This window comes from Malaclemys terrapin, chromosome 14, assembly GCF_027887155.1.
Source record: "Malaclemys terrapin pileata isolate rMalTer1 chromosome 14, rMalTer1.hap1, whole genome shotgun sequence".
Classification (NCBI taxonomy): Eukaryota; Metazoa; Chordata; order Testudines; family Emydidae; genus Malaclemys; species Malaclemys terrapin.
In genome coordinates this window covers 30,125,942-30,145,848 of record NC_071518.1, presented here as the reverse complement: position 1 = coordinate 30,145,848, position 19,907 = coordinate 30,125,942, and the positions used below count along the sequence as shown (strand labels likewise).

The 19,907-nt window shown below is 38.8% G+C and overlaps 1 protein-coding gene across 1 annotated transcript in view; it reads left to right on the top strand.

The window, feature by feature from the left end:
* Positions 1 to 10,697, top strand: part of RPGRIP1L (RPGRIP1 like) — a 126,747-nt gene extending 116,050 nt beyond the window's left edge. Inside the window, exons 25-26 of the mRNA XM_054048740.1 lie at positions 7,968 to 8,101; positions 10,032 to 10,697. Of these exons, the coding sequence (XP_053904715.1) occupies positions 7,968 to 8,101; positions 10,032 to 10,135 (238 nt within the window). The 3' untranslated portion in view covers positions 10,136 to 10,697. The remainder of the gene's footprint in view (positions 1 to 7,967; positions 8,102 to 10,031) is intronic.
* Positions 10,698 to 19,907: the final 9,210 nt, after the last annotated feature.

The window sequence follows — 19,907 nt, the reverse complement described above, 5'->3', positions numbered from 1 at the left end:
CAAATATAATAATTATATTCATTTCAGACATTTGCCAAGCAGCACCTGAGCCATCTTGCAGAACAGCTCATAGCCAGTATGAATAACAAAAGGCAGTAGAAACAGCAATGGCATTCTCACCGTAACAAAAAACCCTTCTCTTTGTGCTCACTTTCACTTAAATTTATTTTGTATTGGTGGGACATTTATCATAGCTTAGAGCCCTGGACTATGGAGATATTTGAATTCTGCACTGACTCAACATGAGGACAAGAGGCTTGCTACTAGTCCAGTCTCCTGTCCTGTTCCAACAATGGGACCGCTAGGAGAGAGGAAACCCATGGCATGATCCTCCCCAAACGCCTTTGGTTTTGGACTTTGCTCGTTTTAAAACTGGCTTAGCTGCTTCCTCAACACGTTTGCTATCACAAGGCCTTATATAATAACATCCGGGCTTTTTTAGCTGAAACAGGAACTAAACTAATGCTTTAAAGTTTAGGAAATCAAATGATTATGAATATAAATATCAGTCAAAATTGGCTGCACATGGTCATGGAAAACATTTTGGTGTTGTTATAAATGCAGTTCTATGACGGGAGTACAAATTCAGGTTTGGTGGGGAGAGATCCACCTTGTGCAGCTTTTCAAATCTTACCCTATCATATGCAACACTGATGAAGTGACATTGTAAGGACACTTAAATACTACAGTGATAGGGTGCTATATTAGAACCTCCATAAATATATGGCCAAGATGGTCGACATATCCAGTTTTGCTCTTCTGGGAGGAAAATCACGGTAATAAAAGCCCTTTGAGAGATGGAAAGAAGTAAAAAAGAGATGAAATTCAGAAATCTTTAGGTCTTCATGAGAAGATCCACACACATTCCTGGTAAATATATTCTTACATGTGAAATTAGTCTGATAAATAGCATATCTCCACTCTCATCCATTATCATTTTCGTAAAGAACAGTGTGTCTTTCTTTTAAACTTTCCCTTTATTATTTTAGTAGTTTAGATTTCACATAGTACTGTAATGTGTTTGCTTTTTTTTTTTTTTTTTGGTCTCTGCTGCTGCCTGATTGTGTACTTCTGGTTCCAAGTATGTGGTTGACCAGTCAGTTTGTAACTCTGGTGTTTGTAACTCAGGTTCTACGGTATTGGAAGCCAAATGCTGTTGCTATTGGTGTTTGATCTTCTGGATCACTTTAAAAGTTAAAGTACTCTCTAAAGCCACATCTACAGTATAAATACATGGATTAAATCTCATTGACATTGATATTTTCATAGATTTTTAATATAACATATTTGGTAATAAGCTGCAAAGCCAACTTTTGTGGTGTGACCAAATCTGATTAAAGTGCTACTGAAAATAATAAATTTCACATTGTATCTTCATGTTCCTTTGACGGTCTGTATTTACAGGTAAACAAATGCAATTTAACACGGCAGTTCATATATTCAAAAGACATATATTCTGGCTGTTCGTTAGGAAATAATGTTTTAAAATTAACTCAAGTGTTCTCCATTTTTCCTACTTTTCCACTTCTTCATGTAGAAAACTTCGTTCCTGTGGTTCATTTTGGCTTTATACTTAAATAAATGGCTTTATTGTCAGAAACTTGCAGTGATTTTTGGCATTCAGCGTATGCCACTTTATACTTATCAACCAATAAGAAAATATGCAGCTAAATAGAATGCTTTATATTTAACATATGAGCAATAGGTAATCTGAGGACATGGGGGCCATTCCTGGAATCACATTTGGGTTAGCAATTGTGGAGTACCACACAGTTTTCCTTCTTATGAGGCCCCACTAACTCTCTCCAGAAAACTCTTCATTTTTTATCAGGAAAAGGCTTTGTCACTACACCATAGAACTCAGTCAGAAGACTCAAGTCGCCTGCATTTTCCCCACAGACATATTGTATAACCTTGGGAAAGTCACTTAACCTCTCTGAGCCTCTATTTCTACTTATCTTCCTTACACAAGTATTGTGAGGCCCTACTTCATTAATGTTTGTCAAACTTTTTGAAAGCATGGATAAAAGTGCTAAATAAGTGAATATCTATTTTGATTTTGTGTGCAGTGTTGTAGCCATGTTGGTTCCAGGATATTAGAGACAAGATAGGAGAGGCAGTATCTTTTATTAGACCCACTTCTGTTGGTGAAAGAGACAAGCTCGAAAGTGTGCCTCTTCCACCAAAAGAAGTGGGTCCAATAAAAGATATGACCTCTCTCCACTTGCCGCTGCTTTGATTTTTATTTTATTAAATTCACCAGTTATTATTTATTAAAATACATTAGGGCTGTCAAGCGATTAAAAAAATTAATCATGATTAATCGCGCTGTTAAACAATAATAGGATACCATTTATTTAAATATTTTTGGATGTTTTCTACATTTTCAAATATATTGATTTCAATTACAACACAGAATACAAAGTGTACAGGGCTCACTTTATATTTATTTTTTATTACAAATATTTGCACTGTAAAAAACAAAAGAAATAGTATTTTTAATTCACCTAATACAAGTACTGTAATGCAATCTCTTTATCATGAAAGTTGAACTTACAAATGTAGAATTATGTACAAAAAAAACCTGCATTCAAAAACAAAACAATGTAAAACTTCAGAGCCTGCAAGTCCACTCAGTCCTATTTCTTGTTCAGCCAGTCGCTCAGACAAACAAGTTTGTTTACATTTGCAGAAGATAATGCTACTTCTTGTTTACAATGTCACCTGAAAGTGAGAACAGGCGTTTGCATGGCACTGTTGTAGCCGGTGTCGCAAGATATTTACATACCAGATATGCTAAAGATTCATATGTCTCTTGATGCTTCAACAACCATTCCAGAGGACATGCATCCATACTGATGATGGGTTCTGCTCGATAACAATCCAGAGCGGACTGATGCATTTCATTTTCATCGTCTGACTCAGATGCCACCAACAAAAGGTTGATGTTCTTTTTTGGTGGTTCAGGTTCTGTAGTTTCCACATCAAAGTGTTGCTCTTTTAAGACTTCTGAAAGCATGCTCTGCACCTTCTCCCTCTCAGATTTTGGAAGGCACTTCAGATTCTTACATCTTGGGTCGAGTGCTATAGCTATCTTTAGAAAGTTCACATTGGTATTTTCTTTGTGTTTTGTCAAATTTGCAGTGAAAGTGTTCTTAAAACGAACAACATGTGCAGGGTCATCATCCGAGACTACTATAACATGAGATATATGGCAGAATGCAGGTAAAACAGAGTAGGAGACATACAATTCTCCCCCAACGAGTTCAGTCATAAATTTAATTAACGCATTACTTTTTTAACAAGCGTCATCAGCATGGAAGCATGTCTCTGGAATGATGGCCAAATCACCAAGAGGCATATGAATCTTTAGTGTATCTGGCATGTAAATGTCTCACGACGCCAGCTACAACAGTGCCATGTGAATGCCTGTTCTCGCTTTCTGGTGACATTGTAATTAAGAAGTGGGCAGCATTATCTCCCTTAAATGTAAACAAACTTGTTTGTCTTAGCGATTGGCTGAACAAGAAGTAGGACTGAGTGGACTTGTAGGCTCTAAAGTTTTACATTGTTTTGTTTTTGAGTGCAGTTATGTAACCAGTAAACTACATTTGTAAGTTGCACTTTCATGATAAAGAGATTGCACCTACAGTACTTGTCTGTGGTAAATTGAAAAATATTATTTCTTTTGTTTATCATTTTTACAGTGCAAATGTTTGTAATAAAAAATAATATAAAATGAGCACTGTACACTTTTTGTATTCCTTGTTGTAATTGAAATCTCTCTCTGCCATGAAGTCTTCAAATCACTCAACAGTTGTTAAGTAGCTGGCACCCATTGATCACAGTCCATTACACTTACAATAATTGTCTCATTGTTACCTTTTTCTCTTCCCACTACCCCCACACCCCAAAAACCCTTGTCGGTAAGTTGTCTCTACCTGTTGTCTCTTGTCTTATATGCAGAATGTAAGCTCTTTGGGGCAAGAGCTAGCTTTTTTTCATAGGTTTGTATAGTGCTTAGCACTGTGGAATTGGGTCTCAGAAAAATAATTAATAATAAAATGTATTAATTTCCTCTTGCTGCCAATGGTAGTCCTGTATATGGAGTACTCACTGTTTAAAGAAATTCTGTTTAGAATTCCTTTATCCCTCTGACCTCCATTGGCATACAAGGTTTGTTTAGGTATCCACTCTATTCCCTTGGATTTTTTATAAATTATTTCTCAATGGTACCTTTGATAAGGTGGCAAAGTCTTTGCCTACTCTGTTAGCAGGTAGTGGACCCTACCTGGAAATGCTGACTGGTTGCTGCTGACTCATTGGTAGTACTGCAGATTAGCCTACTAAACCACAGAAAGGGAATGTAGGGAGTGGTTCTCTGGGCAGAGGGAACTAGAGTCTGTGAGAGAGAACCTAGAGCAGTGGTTCTCAAACTTTTGTACTGGTGACCCCTTTCACATAGCAAGCCTGTGAGTGCGACCCTCCCTTATAAATTAAAATCACTTTTTTATATATTTAACACCATTATAAATGCTGGGTTTGAGTTGGAGGCTGACAGCTCACGACCCTCATGTAATAACCTCGTGACTCCCTGGGGAGTCCCGACCTCCTGTTTGAGAACCCCTGACCTAGAGGGAAACACTAGGAACAGCCTCACATGGATAAGAAATCTTATCGCTATATTGTGTTTTTGCTATTTTAACTTCCAATAAAAAAGAACCCTACAAAGATTGAGTTTGGCCACTGTGTATTCTGTGCCACAGTGAGGTAAGGACTGTGCTGGTTCACAATTCCCTCCTCTATCTTCACCATCCCAATCACATAACTGATTTCTCCAAGTTTTTGAGTAACCATAGTTGCTGAATCACTTTGGCTGCATTCTGTGCTTTTAAGAATAAGTGCACGGTATTCCAAACACGCCTTTGTCTTTTAGAGAGTTTAAATAGTTTTCTTTGACGTTCGATACTTCTCTTTTGTATCCAAGAATTATTTCCTTTTTTGCTTTTTGTTTTTTTTTATTTATTTGCACCTGTTGCTTAGTGCAATGCCAAAGATTTTAGAGTTGTATCCATCGTAATCTGCCAGATCTTCTGCCTTCTTAATGTAGTTTCTGAGGTATTTTTCTTTTTTGTCCCCCCCCCCCTTTTTTCTTATTTTCTTATGTTCGTTGTTAGCTAAAAACAGGCATTTAAGTAAGTGAACTAAATATTTATTAGTTATAGCAGCTGAAATACAACACTATAAAAGCATGTTGCAGTGGTTACTAATACTGTTAAGGGCTTTTAGGAGGATTTGTTTATTTTTTGTTTAAGGTATCATCTCTAATAGGCCTGGATTTTGTATAACTTGATTTTCTCATTTTGGATCATGGTTATTGAACAAAATTTTACGTGGTAAAGTTTACAAGGATTCATGGTTTAAACAACATTGCCAAGATATATCAAAAGAGTAGTTAGCTCTGAATTCCTGTCATTTGGTCAGTCCCAGTGTTTTTGGCCACTGCACAAGCCACTAATTGAAGTCAGCTCCAACAGAAGACTACAATTATATGTTTAGAAGGAAAGTAATACTTGGATGCAGTGACTGAAATTTAAGTTTGCAGAAGATATGCAAATATTTTGTATAGCTGTTGGGCTTAGACATTAGGGATGGGCAAGTATTCCCTTATTTAGATTAGATAATAATTGTGTTCAGAGGTCTTACCAAATACACTATCTTTAGATTTTTTTTTAAACATACAGTGGGTACACAGTGATGGGGATAAAATATTAACTATATTTGGCAGGGGAATGAGGGCAGCAGCATAAGAGCAGAGGAGAAAAAGGGAAATTAAGATTTTTTTTCTTTTATGGATGTTAATAACAGGACATGGCAAAAGGACAGGGATGGGGAGGTAGGGCCAGTACCGGCTCTAGGCACCAGCAAACCAAGCACATGGGCAGCACAATTCCAGGGGCCGCACTCCGGCCACCGTCGTCCCACCCCCCCCCCTTTTTTTTTTTTTGCTTCGTCAGTTGTGCTCTCAGAGGGGTTTTTTTGCTCGGGGCGGCAAAAAACCTAGAGCCGGCCCTGGGTAGGGCACAGCAAAAGGCAACTGAATAGGCAAAACGTTTGGCAGGTATGTATCAGGCATTGAGTGCATGCAGCTGCAACAGCATGAGGACAGGTAAAGAGAAGATCAGAACTGATTTTCTTCTATTTAAATTGTAATAAGTGTCTTTGTACCTTATGAAATTATCATAGCATTATTGATTAAGACAAGAATCACTCTTTACTGACCGTGGTAACTAACGAAGGACTCAAATTAATGAATGCCGGAAATCCATATGGAGATGCACTTGCTGTGTATTTATACATGACTGCTGGATTTAGTTATTATCCAGCTTTGAACACCAAATACATAACACTCCATTACAAAGATGTTATTCTGGGGCAGCAGGCTTTGGATTCTAACTTTTGTTGTTGTTTTGGAACAAGAAATGGCGGTGGTTTTCTTAGCTAGAATATTCTCTTCTAGTAACTATTACAGATGAAATTCCCAAATATCTTACAGCTGAATATTTTGCAGTTGATTTACTGCTTCACTGAATATGGCTAGTATTTCTGCTATATGGCTGATTTATTATTTGGTTTGCCCAGCCCCTGTATCTCTACCATCTATTTATCATGATTCAGTATAATGCCAAGAGAATGAGTGACCTTTGCATTTTGTTGTGTGGCTAAAGTTTATTATGTGGTATAACACTGAAGTAAAGCAGCAGATCTTCTGCTTGATGGCTTTCTGTAGTACAGAAAGATTTAACCAGCAAAATTCTGATGATATTTAATGAATCATTTTTAGCCTGAAGGATACATATGCCAGCCAAGATTAAAAACATAACATGGAAATTGATTATTCCAGGTTCCCCCTCCACCCGAAGACAAAGTTTATTTGCCATTTCAAACAAATTGCAAATAAAGGTCATCACAGTAAAAAGCACAATAGTGATTTACATTTTCAAAGCATTATACATACATGAGTGCTCTCATAAAAAGCTCTGAGAGTTATATGGGAATAATCACTTCTGTACCTCAGTTTCCTAATTTATAAAATGGTGAAGTGATTGAATGATATGAGCTAAGAATTTAGAAGTTCCTGGCTCTGAGAGCTATGTTCTGTCCTGTAGACATTTCTGCCTCTCTTAATATATTACCATGTGAACAACAATTGGGTGTCACCTTATGAAAAAATGTATTTAATCTAAAACAGGGGATCTCAACTTGGGGTCACAAATGACCAGTACTTCCCATATTGCTAATTGGAGGAGGAGAGGCATATTTCAGCCAGCTGGGAAGGCAGTGGAGGTGTACCTGAATGATGTGCTATGAAAAATTGAGTCCTGCTATGGAAAGTGTTGAGAAGCACTAATTAAAAGCAGTAGCTTTCAACCTTTCCAGACAACTGTACCCCTTTCAGGAATCTGTTTTATCTTGGATATCCCAAGTTTCACCTCACTTAAAAACTACTTGCTTACAAAATCAGACATAAAAATACAAAAGTGTCTCAGCACACTATTACTGAAAAATTGCTTACTTTCTCATTTTTACCATATGATTATAAAATAAATAAATTGGAATATAAATATTATACTTCCATTTCAGTCTATAATATATAGAGCAATATAACCAAGTCGTATGAAATTTTAGTTTGTACTGAGTTTGCTAATGCTTTTTATGTAACCTGTTGTAAAACTAGGCAAATATCTAGATGAGTTGATGTACCCCTGGAATACCTCTGCATACCCCCTGGGGTACGTGTACCCCTGGTTGAGAACCACTGATCAAGAGTTGTTTTATATGCTAAATTGGGAATTTCTAGATATGCTCTGCCTTTATATTTGTTTGTTTTATTGTCTGGATTTAGTCCCCAAGTGCTTGGGTGTTATGGATCATTTAAAGAGTGAGAATTTTTGTTTTTTTCTCAGCATACGATTTACAGTGGTTAGTGACCCTCCAGAAGATGAACAAGATCTTGAGTGTGAAGACATTGGCTTTGCTTACGTCAGTCTAACCGAGATTTTTCAGAAAGAAAAAGACATAATTGAGCAAGATATTGATGGTAAGTTTAGCAGAGTTCTTAGTTTTAAATTTTGACATCCGTTCATTTCAAAATTTTACTAGAGTTTTTCTTCTCTGCTCTGAGAGGTTTCATACTTAATTATTTAATTATTGTTATAATATTGAACCATACAGCATCACTTTAATAAATTGTCACAATTCAGCTGCACATACAACTTATTCCTGAAAAGAAATAGTATTGCCTAAAACTTAAAGAACTTAATATAATTAGTATTATCTTCTCACTAAGAGTTACACAGTCCCTGGTTTGGAAAAAATCTGAACAGTATTACTAGTAAAGTGTTATTAGATTAATCAGTTTACAAAACCTGAGACTGGTAGGCCTAATTACTCACTAGTATATTTTTATCTTTTGTACAAGCAGAGTATTTCTTTAAATGCTAATAAAGCCTCTGAACTTATTAATTTTATATTCAACATTTTTGTCAATAATATCCTACTACAAATAGCTATCTATCCATTGTAGGCAATTATAGCATTTCTGTGGTGTCAAAGGGCCAAATGTTGGTTCTTTTTTGAGTGATTGCTCATGTCTATTCCACAATAGGTGTGTGTGCTCGCCACGTGCACCGGTGTCGGAAGTTTTTCCCTTAGCAGTACCCGTAGGGGAGCGCCCCAGCGGTCCCTGGAGTGGCGCCTCCATGGCACGGTATAAGGGGTGCCACGTGCTCCCCCCCACCCTCAGTTCCTCCTTCACCTTAGAGCACAGGGCCTGGCGCCCTCGTCCGTCAGGGTGCACTTGGCGGCCATATCGGCCTTCCACCCACTGGTGCAGGGGCACATGGTATTCTTCCATGCCATGACTGGCCGATTCTTTAAGGATTGTCTCTTCCCATACGTTAGGCCCCCTGTCCCACCTGGGACCTGAACTTGGTGCTTGCCCAACTGACGGCCCCCCCATTTGAGCCGCTAGCTACGTGCTCCTGGTCGCACCTTTTGTGGAAGGGTAGCCTTCCTGGTAGCGATCACGTTGGCTAGGCGGGTCTCGGAACTCAGGGCCCTGACCTCCAAGCCCCCGTACATGGTGTTCCATAAGAATAAGATCCAGCTTCGCCCACATCCTTCGTTCCTCCTGAAGGTGGTCTCCGCCTACCACATGGGTCAGGACATTTTCCTGCTGGTCCTATACCTCTCTTTTAAAGTGTGTTGGCTAAATGTCAAGTTTTTCAACACCATTTAAGCACCCAGTAAAGACAAAGATGTCAATGTTTTAAAAATGTGTTATCTGGACACGCTTCACCAGGTAAGGGGGAATAATGTCTTTGTCTACACTTGTCTACAGCATCCAAGAAGCCTGGAGTCAAAATCATATTGTGCTTCACCCAGACAACATCAACTTGTCATCTGTATATTAATATCTTAACTGCACAATTCAAGCCCCAATCATGCACACAGCTGGCTAGAACCTAGACAATTCACCCTTCAAATCTGCTTGTGTACTAATGCATAGATAACAAGGGTCTGATTCTACTGCTACTGAAATTGATGGCAACACAGTCATTGACTTCAGCAAGAGCAGGATCAAACCCTAAATGTATACATTTCCTCGTGTGATATTTATTTACTATGAAAAATGAACAAACAGTTTGGGAAGGTATATAATAAATTCTGCTTTCTTAGCTTGAAAATTAAACCTTGCACCAATCATTATTGAGGTGGAATTTAAAGTATTCCTCCATCCTACTGTTGGAAGGTCTCAATCCTGTAAGGTGCAGAACACCATCTCCTCCCCCTCACTTCAGTTGGGTGGATAGTACTCAGCATCTTGCAGGATTGAGCACTAGAACTGACAGCTATTTTTTTAACCTTGTATGGGTGCCTTTTAATCTTCCCAAATGTGAAAGTGAAATTATTGTAACACAAAAACTAAATTAAATTGCTAATATTGTTGTCTGATGTTTTCTTTCTAGTTTTCGATTCACAAGATGATAGTGCAGTAATTGGAAAGCTCAAAGTAACAGTGGAGGCCCTCCATGCTCTGCGCTCAGTCTATGAGGAACACAAAGATGACTAGGAGGCATGAAAGAAAAGTGTGCCTACAGATGCTTCTTCTCCCAGTGTAAATACATGCTTGATAGCTCTTCGTAGATGAGATTTTTGTAATTACTACAGTATATTTAATGTATAATTTATATGAAAAGGATGCTTGATTTATAGTTGTAAAGTTTTGTATACTTTTCAGTCTGTTTGTTTTTATATTTCCCCCTAAGGCTAAGACTCCCTCTACAATGGACAACGTCTTGTAAATAATTAATACCTACATGATTGAATGATGTGCTTTATTTGCATTTTCAACATTTTTTCTTACATAAAACAGTAATAAAAATGCAAGTTGAATTTTTAATTTTTAATAAAAAAGCTTAAGCCTTAGAAAACTGATTAAAAATACTTTTATGTTATCCCTAATCACCCCACTAAATGCAATGCCTGTGATTAGCCTCATTAAGAATTTTATACTGTGAAGATTTTATTAGAAGCAATATATGAAAATTACTTGGATTAATGTGTTAATCTGCCTCTTTAAAATGCTAATATCCATTTTATGCACATTAAATCTCAGTATGCGTTTTCTTTGATGCGTGCAGTTTCTATCAATTAAATATAAAGAATGAGGCTAGTCGCAAGACTTATTAAATTACTGCAAGCTTTTTTAAAAATAACTTTTGCCCTTCTACTAACATTATAAGTAGTTGTTTATGATTACCATGATTTGAAGGAGGGGGAGGGTGGACTCAATTTTCATATACAGTAAAAGAGATTTACAGTTTCAACCAACAGCTATCAAAGCACAGAAAGAAAATATAAAAGAATCAATCAGATTCTGTTCCGCTTAGTTTGAGCTGTAGGGACAGGCAAGTGGTTTTTTGATCACTTTTAAAACTTACATCAAACACATACAATGATCCTTGTATCTGGATAACCAGTGGCTAGAAAGGAGCTTGGAAAGTTAATTTTCTAGCTTTTAACCAATCTCAATGAAAGATTTAATTGATATTTTTAATGGAGCTGTGAATCAATGCAGCAAAAGGATTGTCTCTGGAGAACTAGGATATAATGCATTTCATTTTTTAATTTACTTTATTTGTCATTTTCTTCAAAGGATTTTATAGGCTGTGGGTTTTCACTGTTTGCAAACAGACTATGTTTCTTCATAAGCATATGTAAAGTATTCAGAGAGATAAGTAATTTATTAAAATCTACCTAATTTGCCGTGATATATTAAATCTCTGCTTCAGTGATCACAGACCATTTCATTTAGAGAATTAGGCATTTGCTCTTTGTGTGATTAAACCTCTGGAAAATGAGTTCTTTGCTCCTATTTGTGAACATTCAAAGCCTGCTAATGGCAAGAAGATGGAATAGATTATGAGACAATTCATTACAGTTCAACAGCAAAAAAAAAAAAGCAGCTATAATGCAAAAAAGCAAGTTTGAATATCTGCATACAGTTTGAACCATCTGTGCTCTAATCGTGTTAATAATGCCTCTTCGTCTTTAGGAGGCTTTGAAATGACATCCATACAGTATTAATTTGTTGATGTACATTATGAGGCCAATGGAATATATTCTGACCAAAGATATCTCTAAATTCTACCATGAATTGATGGATGCCTCCATTTAAGGGCCTACCATCTACAGGAGCAGTATTGCTCTCATCCAGACTTTGTAAATCCTCATAATTCAATCCTCTGGAACATTCTGGAGACCGCAGGCATTTGCATTCCTAAACTCCTCCATTCCTTGTATACAGCCATATGTATGTTTGTCACTTGGGCTGGCTCTTAGCTCATCGTTTTGGACACTATTTCTAGCTTTCTTTGGCACTGTGCATCTGTATTGTCATTAAGACTGTTGTTATGTATTTTGGTAATTTAAAACAGCTAGATTCAACACTGAGATTAACCAAGTGGCTTTTCAGAAATTTAGTTGTGGTATTCTACCAGGAGGTTCATATTATTATTCCGATACTTGCAACCCAAACTAAATATCTTCCACATAAACAAAGAAGTGAGTTGTATTGATTTTTTGTGACTGTTTACTGAGTTACAGAACTATTATTAATGCTTATTTTCTTCTGAAGTAAACCATGTGGTAAAATTAGAAAATCAACCATATTCATCTTACATGTTCATCAACCATGTTCATGTTACATTTACAGTAACACCCTTAACATTTAATCTTCACCATCTGAAGTTGGAAACTGAGGCTAAGCTACCAAATTCATTACACATCGCTCTCTATGGTAAATTACTGCAGTATATTCTGGTTGATATTTGGTTACATCATGGTAACCATTCTCAGTGACGCCGACATTAACATGTATAATATGCTTCAGGTTCTTAACAATATTTCATTGTAAAGCTGACTATTTTCTAGTTTCTGATTTTAAAAAAAAATTATCCCAATTTCTTTTCATATTGTTACTAGTAAGACATGTTATTTAGTGTGGATTTTCCCAGCAAATGAACTGGACAATATTACATCTTGTAGTTTTTTTTTCCTCCTGCAGTAAGTAGTTTGTATTTCCAACCTGCTCTTAATCCTGGTTCCAAATTGTAACTAGTGCAGGAAAAGTAACACAAAGAGGTAGATATAGAAACTGCAATGGTATCATTAATATGTGCATAGATAGCTGTGAGCAGCCTGAAAAAAGTCCCCTTCTGCAAACGGTTCCATCTATTGCAACTACTTTTGTCTAGACTAAAACAAAACTGTTTTTTAATGTACTGGCAAACACATTTTAAGTAAGTGCTGCTTTAAAAAACATGTTAAACTCTCTACTGGACGCTAACACATTTTTAACAGTACTTAATTTAAACATATTAGCTTTTATATTTTTTAAAAATTTTTTCCTGGTCTAGACAAGGCCATAGAAATGGATAAATTGTTTAGGGATGTGTACAAAGAGGTCATGGATAAGTTGGGTTGGGCATGTACAGTCAAACCATACTCGCGTACCTCCTTTGCTGTGCCATATTATACCCCTCTGCTTTACTTGTTATGGCCTGCATGGCAAGCTCCTTGTAACTACAGTGAAATCAGAATTGCAGAAGGTTTCCTTTGCTGTGCACTACAACAACTGCGCTGCTGTTCCTGCAGGCTTTCTGGTGTTTGTGTCGGTATGCACAGGTAAGCCAAAGTTAGGCACAAAGTGTTCCAATTTTTGTCTACCATTCCCTCTCATATAAATGGTCAGGTAACTCAGGAATAGAACACTTAGGTACAAAATATCCCATGCATCTAGACAGTAATCATGTGAATTCAGTTAGTCAATTATGCTATATGAAGAATCACCACTTATTTTATTGTGCATTTATACTATTATATATGACTCATGAAATTATCTGTGTTGAGAAGAGTTTGAGGTTTCCTAAACTTGACTTCAATAGCACTTTTACAACCAAAGACAATATTATTAGTATAAATATTTTTGGTTATAAAACATTTTGTTTTCAGTGTACAATAGCACATTTGCATAGTATCACAAAAATACAAAGGATAAGTAGGCCAAACAATAGCTGTTGCATTCAGTTTTCTCAGTTTGTATTAGAACTGATCATTGTGTACAAATTCAAATCCTCCTATAATTGTGCCACATATATTAATATGTTTGAAGGCAAGAAAAACTTCATTTTTTGTATACAGTTGGGTATTCAGATTTGTATGCAGGAGTATGATAAGATTTCAAACCAATTTTTTGTGTGTTCCATAAAGGGACAAATATTTACAATTAGTTTTACTTTTTGAATTGGTCATTCAGACTTTAGGCATTAATAATTAGAACTAAGCCCCAATCCTGCAACTGTGCATGGATGGATTGCATTGCCTGAGCAGAATCTCACTGAATCGCTGCAGATGTCTCTGTATCATTACTGCAGAGTAGGAACCACAGTCAGTTCAAAGACTTGTTGTTGGTTTTTTAAGTTTACTTTTGACAAGGTATGCTAAAGGTATTACACTGCTTTTGTTCATTTATTTTTGATATTGCTGATTAACTCATGGAATAATTATACATGCATTTTTGAAAGCAGGTAAGATAAATGTTTGACTTCAACAGAGTTATTACGCAAAGGAAGAATTTGGCCTTCTATGTTGTATCCCTTAATACTGAGTAATTTTACCTGTTTATAGGCTGAGAAAGAAGTAGTAAACTAAAGATACTCTTAAAAGAGATACAATAAAGAATGAACTGAAATGACATGTCTTTTTTAACAAATAAGTGAACTTTAATAATTACAAATTAGTGTAATTCATTGAGGGCTTGATCCTGCAAGAGGCTGAGGAATATGACCCATATAAGTGATTCAGACAGGGCCACCCGGGGGGGGGGGGGGGGGGGGGGGGCAAGTGGGGCAATATGCCCTGGGCCCCTCAGGGGCCCCCACGAGAATATAGTATTTTATAGTATTGCGACTTTTTTTTAGGGAAGGGGCCCCTGAAATTGCTTTGCCCCAGGCCCTCTGAATCCTCTGGGCAGCCCTGGATTCAGATAAAGTCAATGGGACTACTCACATACTTAGTTAACTATATGCTTAAGGACAAATCTTAGATTCTTCGGACTCTATAAGAAATTTGTCATTGACTGAAATGGAATAAGAATTTAACCCTACGGTCTTTCCTAAATCAGCGTCAAAGTGCTCAGCACCCCTAGCAGGATGGAGTAGTAACTTAATGTCAATGGGTTTTAGTTACAAAACATCTGTTTCTAAATCATTAGCACCCAGTTTGGAACATTTTGTCTGAGGAGGTAAAGAGGTGGCTTAAGAACTCTGAAAACTGGGATAATGGAAATGCTTACAGACTCTTAATTGAAGTAGCTCTACCATGTTATGGCATAATACTATGTTAATGTACAGTTAACAGTTAATTTAACATTGATTCAGCCACTTAACATTTTGTACAGAAATATAAATGATGGGAGGCATTTTAGTGTTGATTTACATGTTTTACTGCTCACTGTAGTAATGGTGTCAAATTTCCATCCACTCTCTTGTGAAACAATTGACAAAAAATAGCTACAGTGGTTTTATGGTTAGCAATGTGGTTTATTCAGGTTTTTTTTTTTTTAGACTTTCAGTAATAACACATTTTCCAGTTTACTGCTGCTTTACTTGCATACAGTATTTATTTGGTTGGGGGATGAGGATTTAAGAGTAAGAAAGGAACCAGATTAATCAACTAAAAAAAAGCCCAAGAGAAAATTTATGCTCTTCATGTCCTTCATTCATTATTGTTAATGCAGGAATACTTGAAATTATGAGCTGTGAGCTTGGAACCTCTGCACACACCCATGTCCTCATAACAAAATGCAAATTATTGAGTAATCATACAGCAATAGCTGTAACAACACAACACAGGCTTGCATGTGTTCTAACAATCTGATTAACATTTTTGTGGATTTGAAAAATATATATTATATTTAGTCAAACTGGCATCTTTGGTGAATGCAAAATAATTTCCTTATGCATTAATGCAACAGGAAGTGAATTGTGTCTGTGAAAGACTACCAGGAAAAATGTGGTCTTTCTAAAAAAAAAAAAATCAACAAAATGAAGTTTTTTCTATGTTAATACCAGTCAATCAATGATTAGTCTGTTTATTCATTCCTAAATATAATAAAGCATCCATAGCTGGAGGCCCTTTGCTTCCATGACAGAGAAGAACTAAAAACAGGATTTATCATACATAAGGCAATTTGCCCAATGCGATCAAAGAACTTGCATAAACTCCACATAAGACACTACAAATGGAAAGGGGAACAAATAAAGGTAATAAAACGCACGGTAGCTAGCAGTCTTTCTACATTTTAAAATATTTTTAATAGTTTTTCTAGTACAGTCAATTACATTAGCATACCAAAAGTAGCCCCATTTGGAACTTATTTCTGGTGGGTTTGGTCATGTCTATGCCCTAATTTGCCTGTGTTTCTTATTTTAAAAAACACAAGTTCAGCAAATTATGCTAATGATGTCTTTTTTTAAAAAAAGTAAATGTAACTGGAGCAAGAACATACATTCTTAATATATTGCAACCCACCTATATTCATTTAAACCAAAATCAGATAGTGTAAATAAATAGTAATATTTATTTTAGAGTGAAATTCCCACTCATATCCTACCCAAAGGCTAACTAATAGGGCACTGTGCAGAAAACTCCATAGGGGTAGTGAGGGAATGAAATGTACACATCCTATCACCTGCATGTAGGTTAAGGATCTGCAACACAGACCCTTTACGGCCACTGTCAGCTCCTACAAATAGGTTCTCCGCCGCTGGTTCTGCATACTTGAGAATCCCATTCCCTTCCCTAGTTCCTTCCTTCCCTTAATGCACGGGCCTGTTCAGGCCTATCATAGAGACCCCCTCTGCAGTGTACAGGGGTCAGAACTCCCCTGAATGAGCTCACCATCTTCGATAGTCCCTTCGCACAATCCCACCACAGAGGTCTTCCTACTTGGGGGTCATTTCACCTTTAGAAACCAACTGATGAGAGAGATGTGTGAAACATTGATAACTGCTTGGATTATGATGCTGTGAACTAAAAAATCTCGTATTTGCCACACACTTCAGCTGACTGAAAATCCTCATCCCATCACACCCATAACTATGATTTTGTTTTCTCCTGGATGTTGGATGGCTGTTTGAATTCTGAGGAAATATGAGCACATTTTACCTGTTTCAGGAGTGAACAAATGGCCTGTTTTTGTACCTTTGCTAAGACATGTCCAGTGATGCAAATCTTCAAAAATTTTCTCAATACTTTTAAATCCAGCACTTTGTGATATACCTGGCATGAGAACCATTGATTCCAAGGGATTTAAAGGGCAGTGAGAAGACCTGAATGCTTAATTTAAAAAAAAAAAAAAAAAAAAAAGTTGAGAAATTTGTCCAGGGATTATAAATGGCACATGTTCCTGTTTCCCTCATTGCTAAGTAAAGTGCTGATCTGGACCAAGCTGTACATCCTATGGGGTATTCTGAACTCTGAGGCTTTTGTGGAAATAAATGAGAGATGAATAGATTGTGCCATTGCATGGAGGCAACACTTATGGCTTCACATTTTATGTTTAAGGAACCAAGGTCTTGTTAATGATGGAAGGGGAGAGACGGATCTTGTCACATTACGTGGTGTTAAAAGCCAGTCATATACAACACGGTGCCAGATGTGGGAGAGATGGAAGGGGATGCTGCCTCCCCAGTGCCTCCTTGCAACTTCCTTGGGTTCAGTTCCTAGCACTGAGCAGGGTCTTTTCCCCCCCCTTTCTGGAAAACGCTGCACTTCCCATCTGCCTCCAGCAGGGGCGGCCTGTGTGCAGCCAGCAGCAGAATGCTTGTTGTCTTTTCTCTGCTGGGTGCCAAGAGCAGCCGTCTGCCTCCTGTCAGGCACGTGAGGCTGGCCCTGGGGGGAGGGGTGCACCCCTGGGGTTGTGGGAGGCAGAATGGCTGGAGGTGGCAGAAAGGGTTTGAGTGGCTGGGGGGACGGAAGCCTGGCCAGGTCCTCGGAGCGCTGGGGCTTTCTGGGCAGACTGGGCGGGGGAGGGCAGCAGTGGGGACCTTACAGAGTGGGCATGGGGAGACACTAAGGGTCTGTCGACGCTCCCCGCGACTACGCCCAGGTCTGTGGGACCCAGGCATGCGGGACTCGGTGCTCCCCAGCCCGTGCTTGAGCGTCCACACTGCGTTGTAAGCAAGGGCTGACCGATGCTGGACCCGGGTCTCACAACGGGGCCGACATGCCCGTTCTGTGCTGCGCACACCGCTTGACTCCGGTCTGCATCCACACTGCAAAACCACAGGGCTTGGGCCCAGGTCTCAGCGGGACTTGGGCTCTGCCCCTCCCTCCCCCCAGCAGGGTCCTAGCCCACAGGTCCTGAGTCAGACTGATTTGTGTGCGAATGGAAGTGGGGCTTAGTCACAAACCTGAATCAGGCCTCTGCTTAGAGTGCCGTGTAGACGTATTCCTCAAGAGACCAGGGAGGGGAGGCAGGACAGAGGTAGGGTGGCCAGCTGTCTGGTTTTCTACTGGAACCACCCGGTCGAAAAGGGACCCTGGCAGCTCTGATCAGCACCCCGACCAGGCCTCTAAAAGTCCGGTCGGCAGCGCAGTGGGGCTAAGGCAGGCTCCCTGACTACCGTGGCTCTGTATGGCTCTTGGAAACAGCAGCATAAGCAAGGCTCATACGCGTAGGAGCAGTCGGGGCTCCGCGTGCTGCACCCGCCCCAAGCACCACCCCTGCAGCTCCCATTGGCCGCAGCGTAGGAGCTGGAAGGGGGTCATGCTGCTGCTTCCAGGAGCTGCCTGAGGTAAGCATCACCCAACCCTTCATCCCCAGCCCCACCCCAAAGCCCGCATCCCCAGCCAGAGCCCTCACCCTCACCGCACCCCAACTCCTTGCCCCAGCCCAGAGCGCCCTCCCACATGCCGAACTGCTCAGCCCCAGCCCAGCCCCACACCAGAGCCCTCACCCCAACCGGGTGAAAATGAGAGAGTGAGTGAGGGTGGGGAGAGCGAACAACAAAGGGTGGGGGGTGGAGCGAGCAGGAGTGGGGTCACAGAGTAGGGATGGGGCCAGGGTGCTCCATTTTGTGCAAGTAGAAAGTTGGCAACCCTAGACAGAAGTGGAATGAGAGGTGGTAGAAGAAAGATCCTGGGATGAGGAGAGAGAGAGAGAGAAAGGTAGGAAGAGATTGGGGCTAGAGCGATAGGAAAGGGATGAAGAAGGTAGAGAGTAGAAGAGGTAGAGAAGAAAAGTTAATGAGAGGGAAAAGAGAGAGAGGCAATAATGGAAGGAAAGGAAAGGTTGGGTGGAGAGTGGGCTAAGAAAAAGCAAGGTGGGTGGCAAATTAATCTGCACTGCTCAATAGAGAGTTTGATGCCGAAACACACACATCCTGTCCTTGCTCTTAAATCACAGTAGGCAGCAGGAGGCATGGTTCTTTAGGCCGAGGGTGGGCTGGAGAGCCTTGCTGACAGAGATGAGAGTTGGCACTACACTCCTGGCTGTGAATGGAAGGGAAGCCCCAGTGTTGCTACATATGGAGCAAGGAATATGCTGCTTTGTTGTTATGTTGTTTGTTTTTCATGCTATTGAGTCTGGGTTTTTTTGAATATTTTTAACACCATTTTTTGGTGCCACTGTGGTTTTGTGCATGTTTATTGGTATTCTAACAGAAACAAGCCTGCAATCTGAAGGTTTTGCTAATGTAGAATTCCAGTTAACTATCAGCAAGATTCTTAATGATGAAATTCTTAAAGATTCTACACTTGGATGATGGGAGGGTCTGAACATGCTTTTTATTAGTCTGCATAAAATATCAGAGCCCAGTAAAATTCATAAGGTTTAGAAGTTCAGATAAGTATAAATTAACCTGTTTGGTCTCAACATTGGATTAGAATTCTCCCAGTACTCTCACTTTCCACAGGGTGGAACAGGTTTAATTCAATTATTTAAATCACTTGATTTTCTACCACTGATTTTAAATCTAGCCAAGACATTGTAAAACTGATTTGAAAGTTTATGCTATTGAAAATTTAGATACTACTAATAGGATATCTTACCAATTTTCTAAACTATTATAGGCAAAAAAAAATATTGAAAATTAAGGCCCTGATTCTGCAAACACTTAAGCAGGTACATAACTTTACTCATTTGAATAGTCCTACTGACTTCAGTGGGAGTACCTGTGATTAAGGTTAAGTATGTGCATAAGTGTTTCCAGCAGCAACAATTGCTAATATTTTTTAATAACAACTTTTCTCTCAGCGGTATAAAATCTTTATCCCTT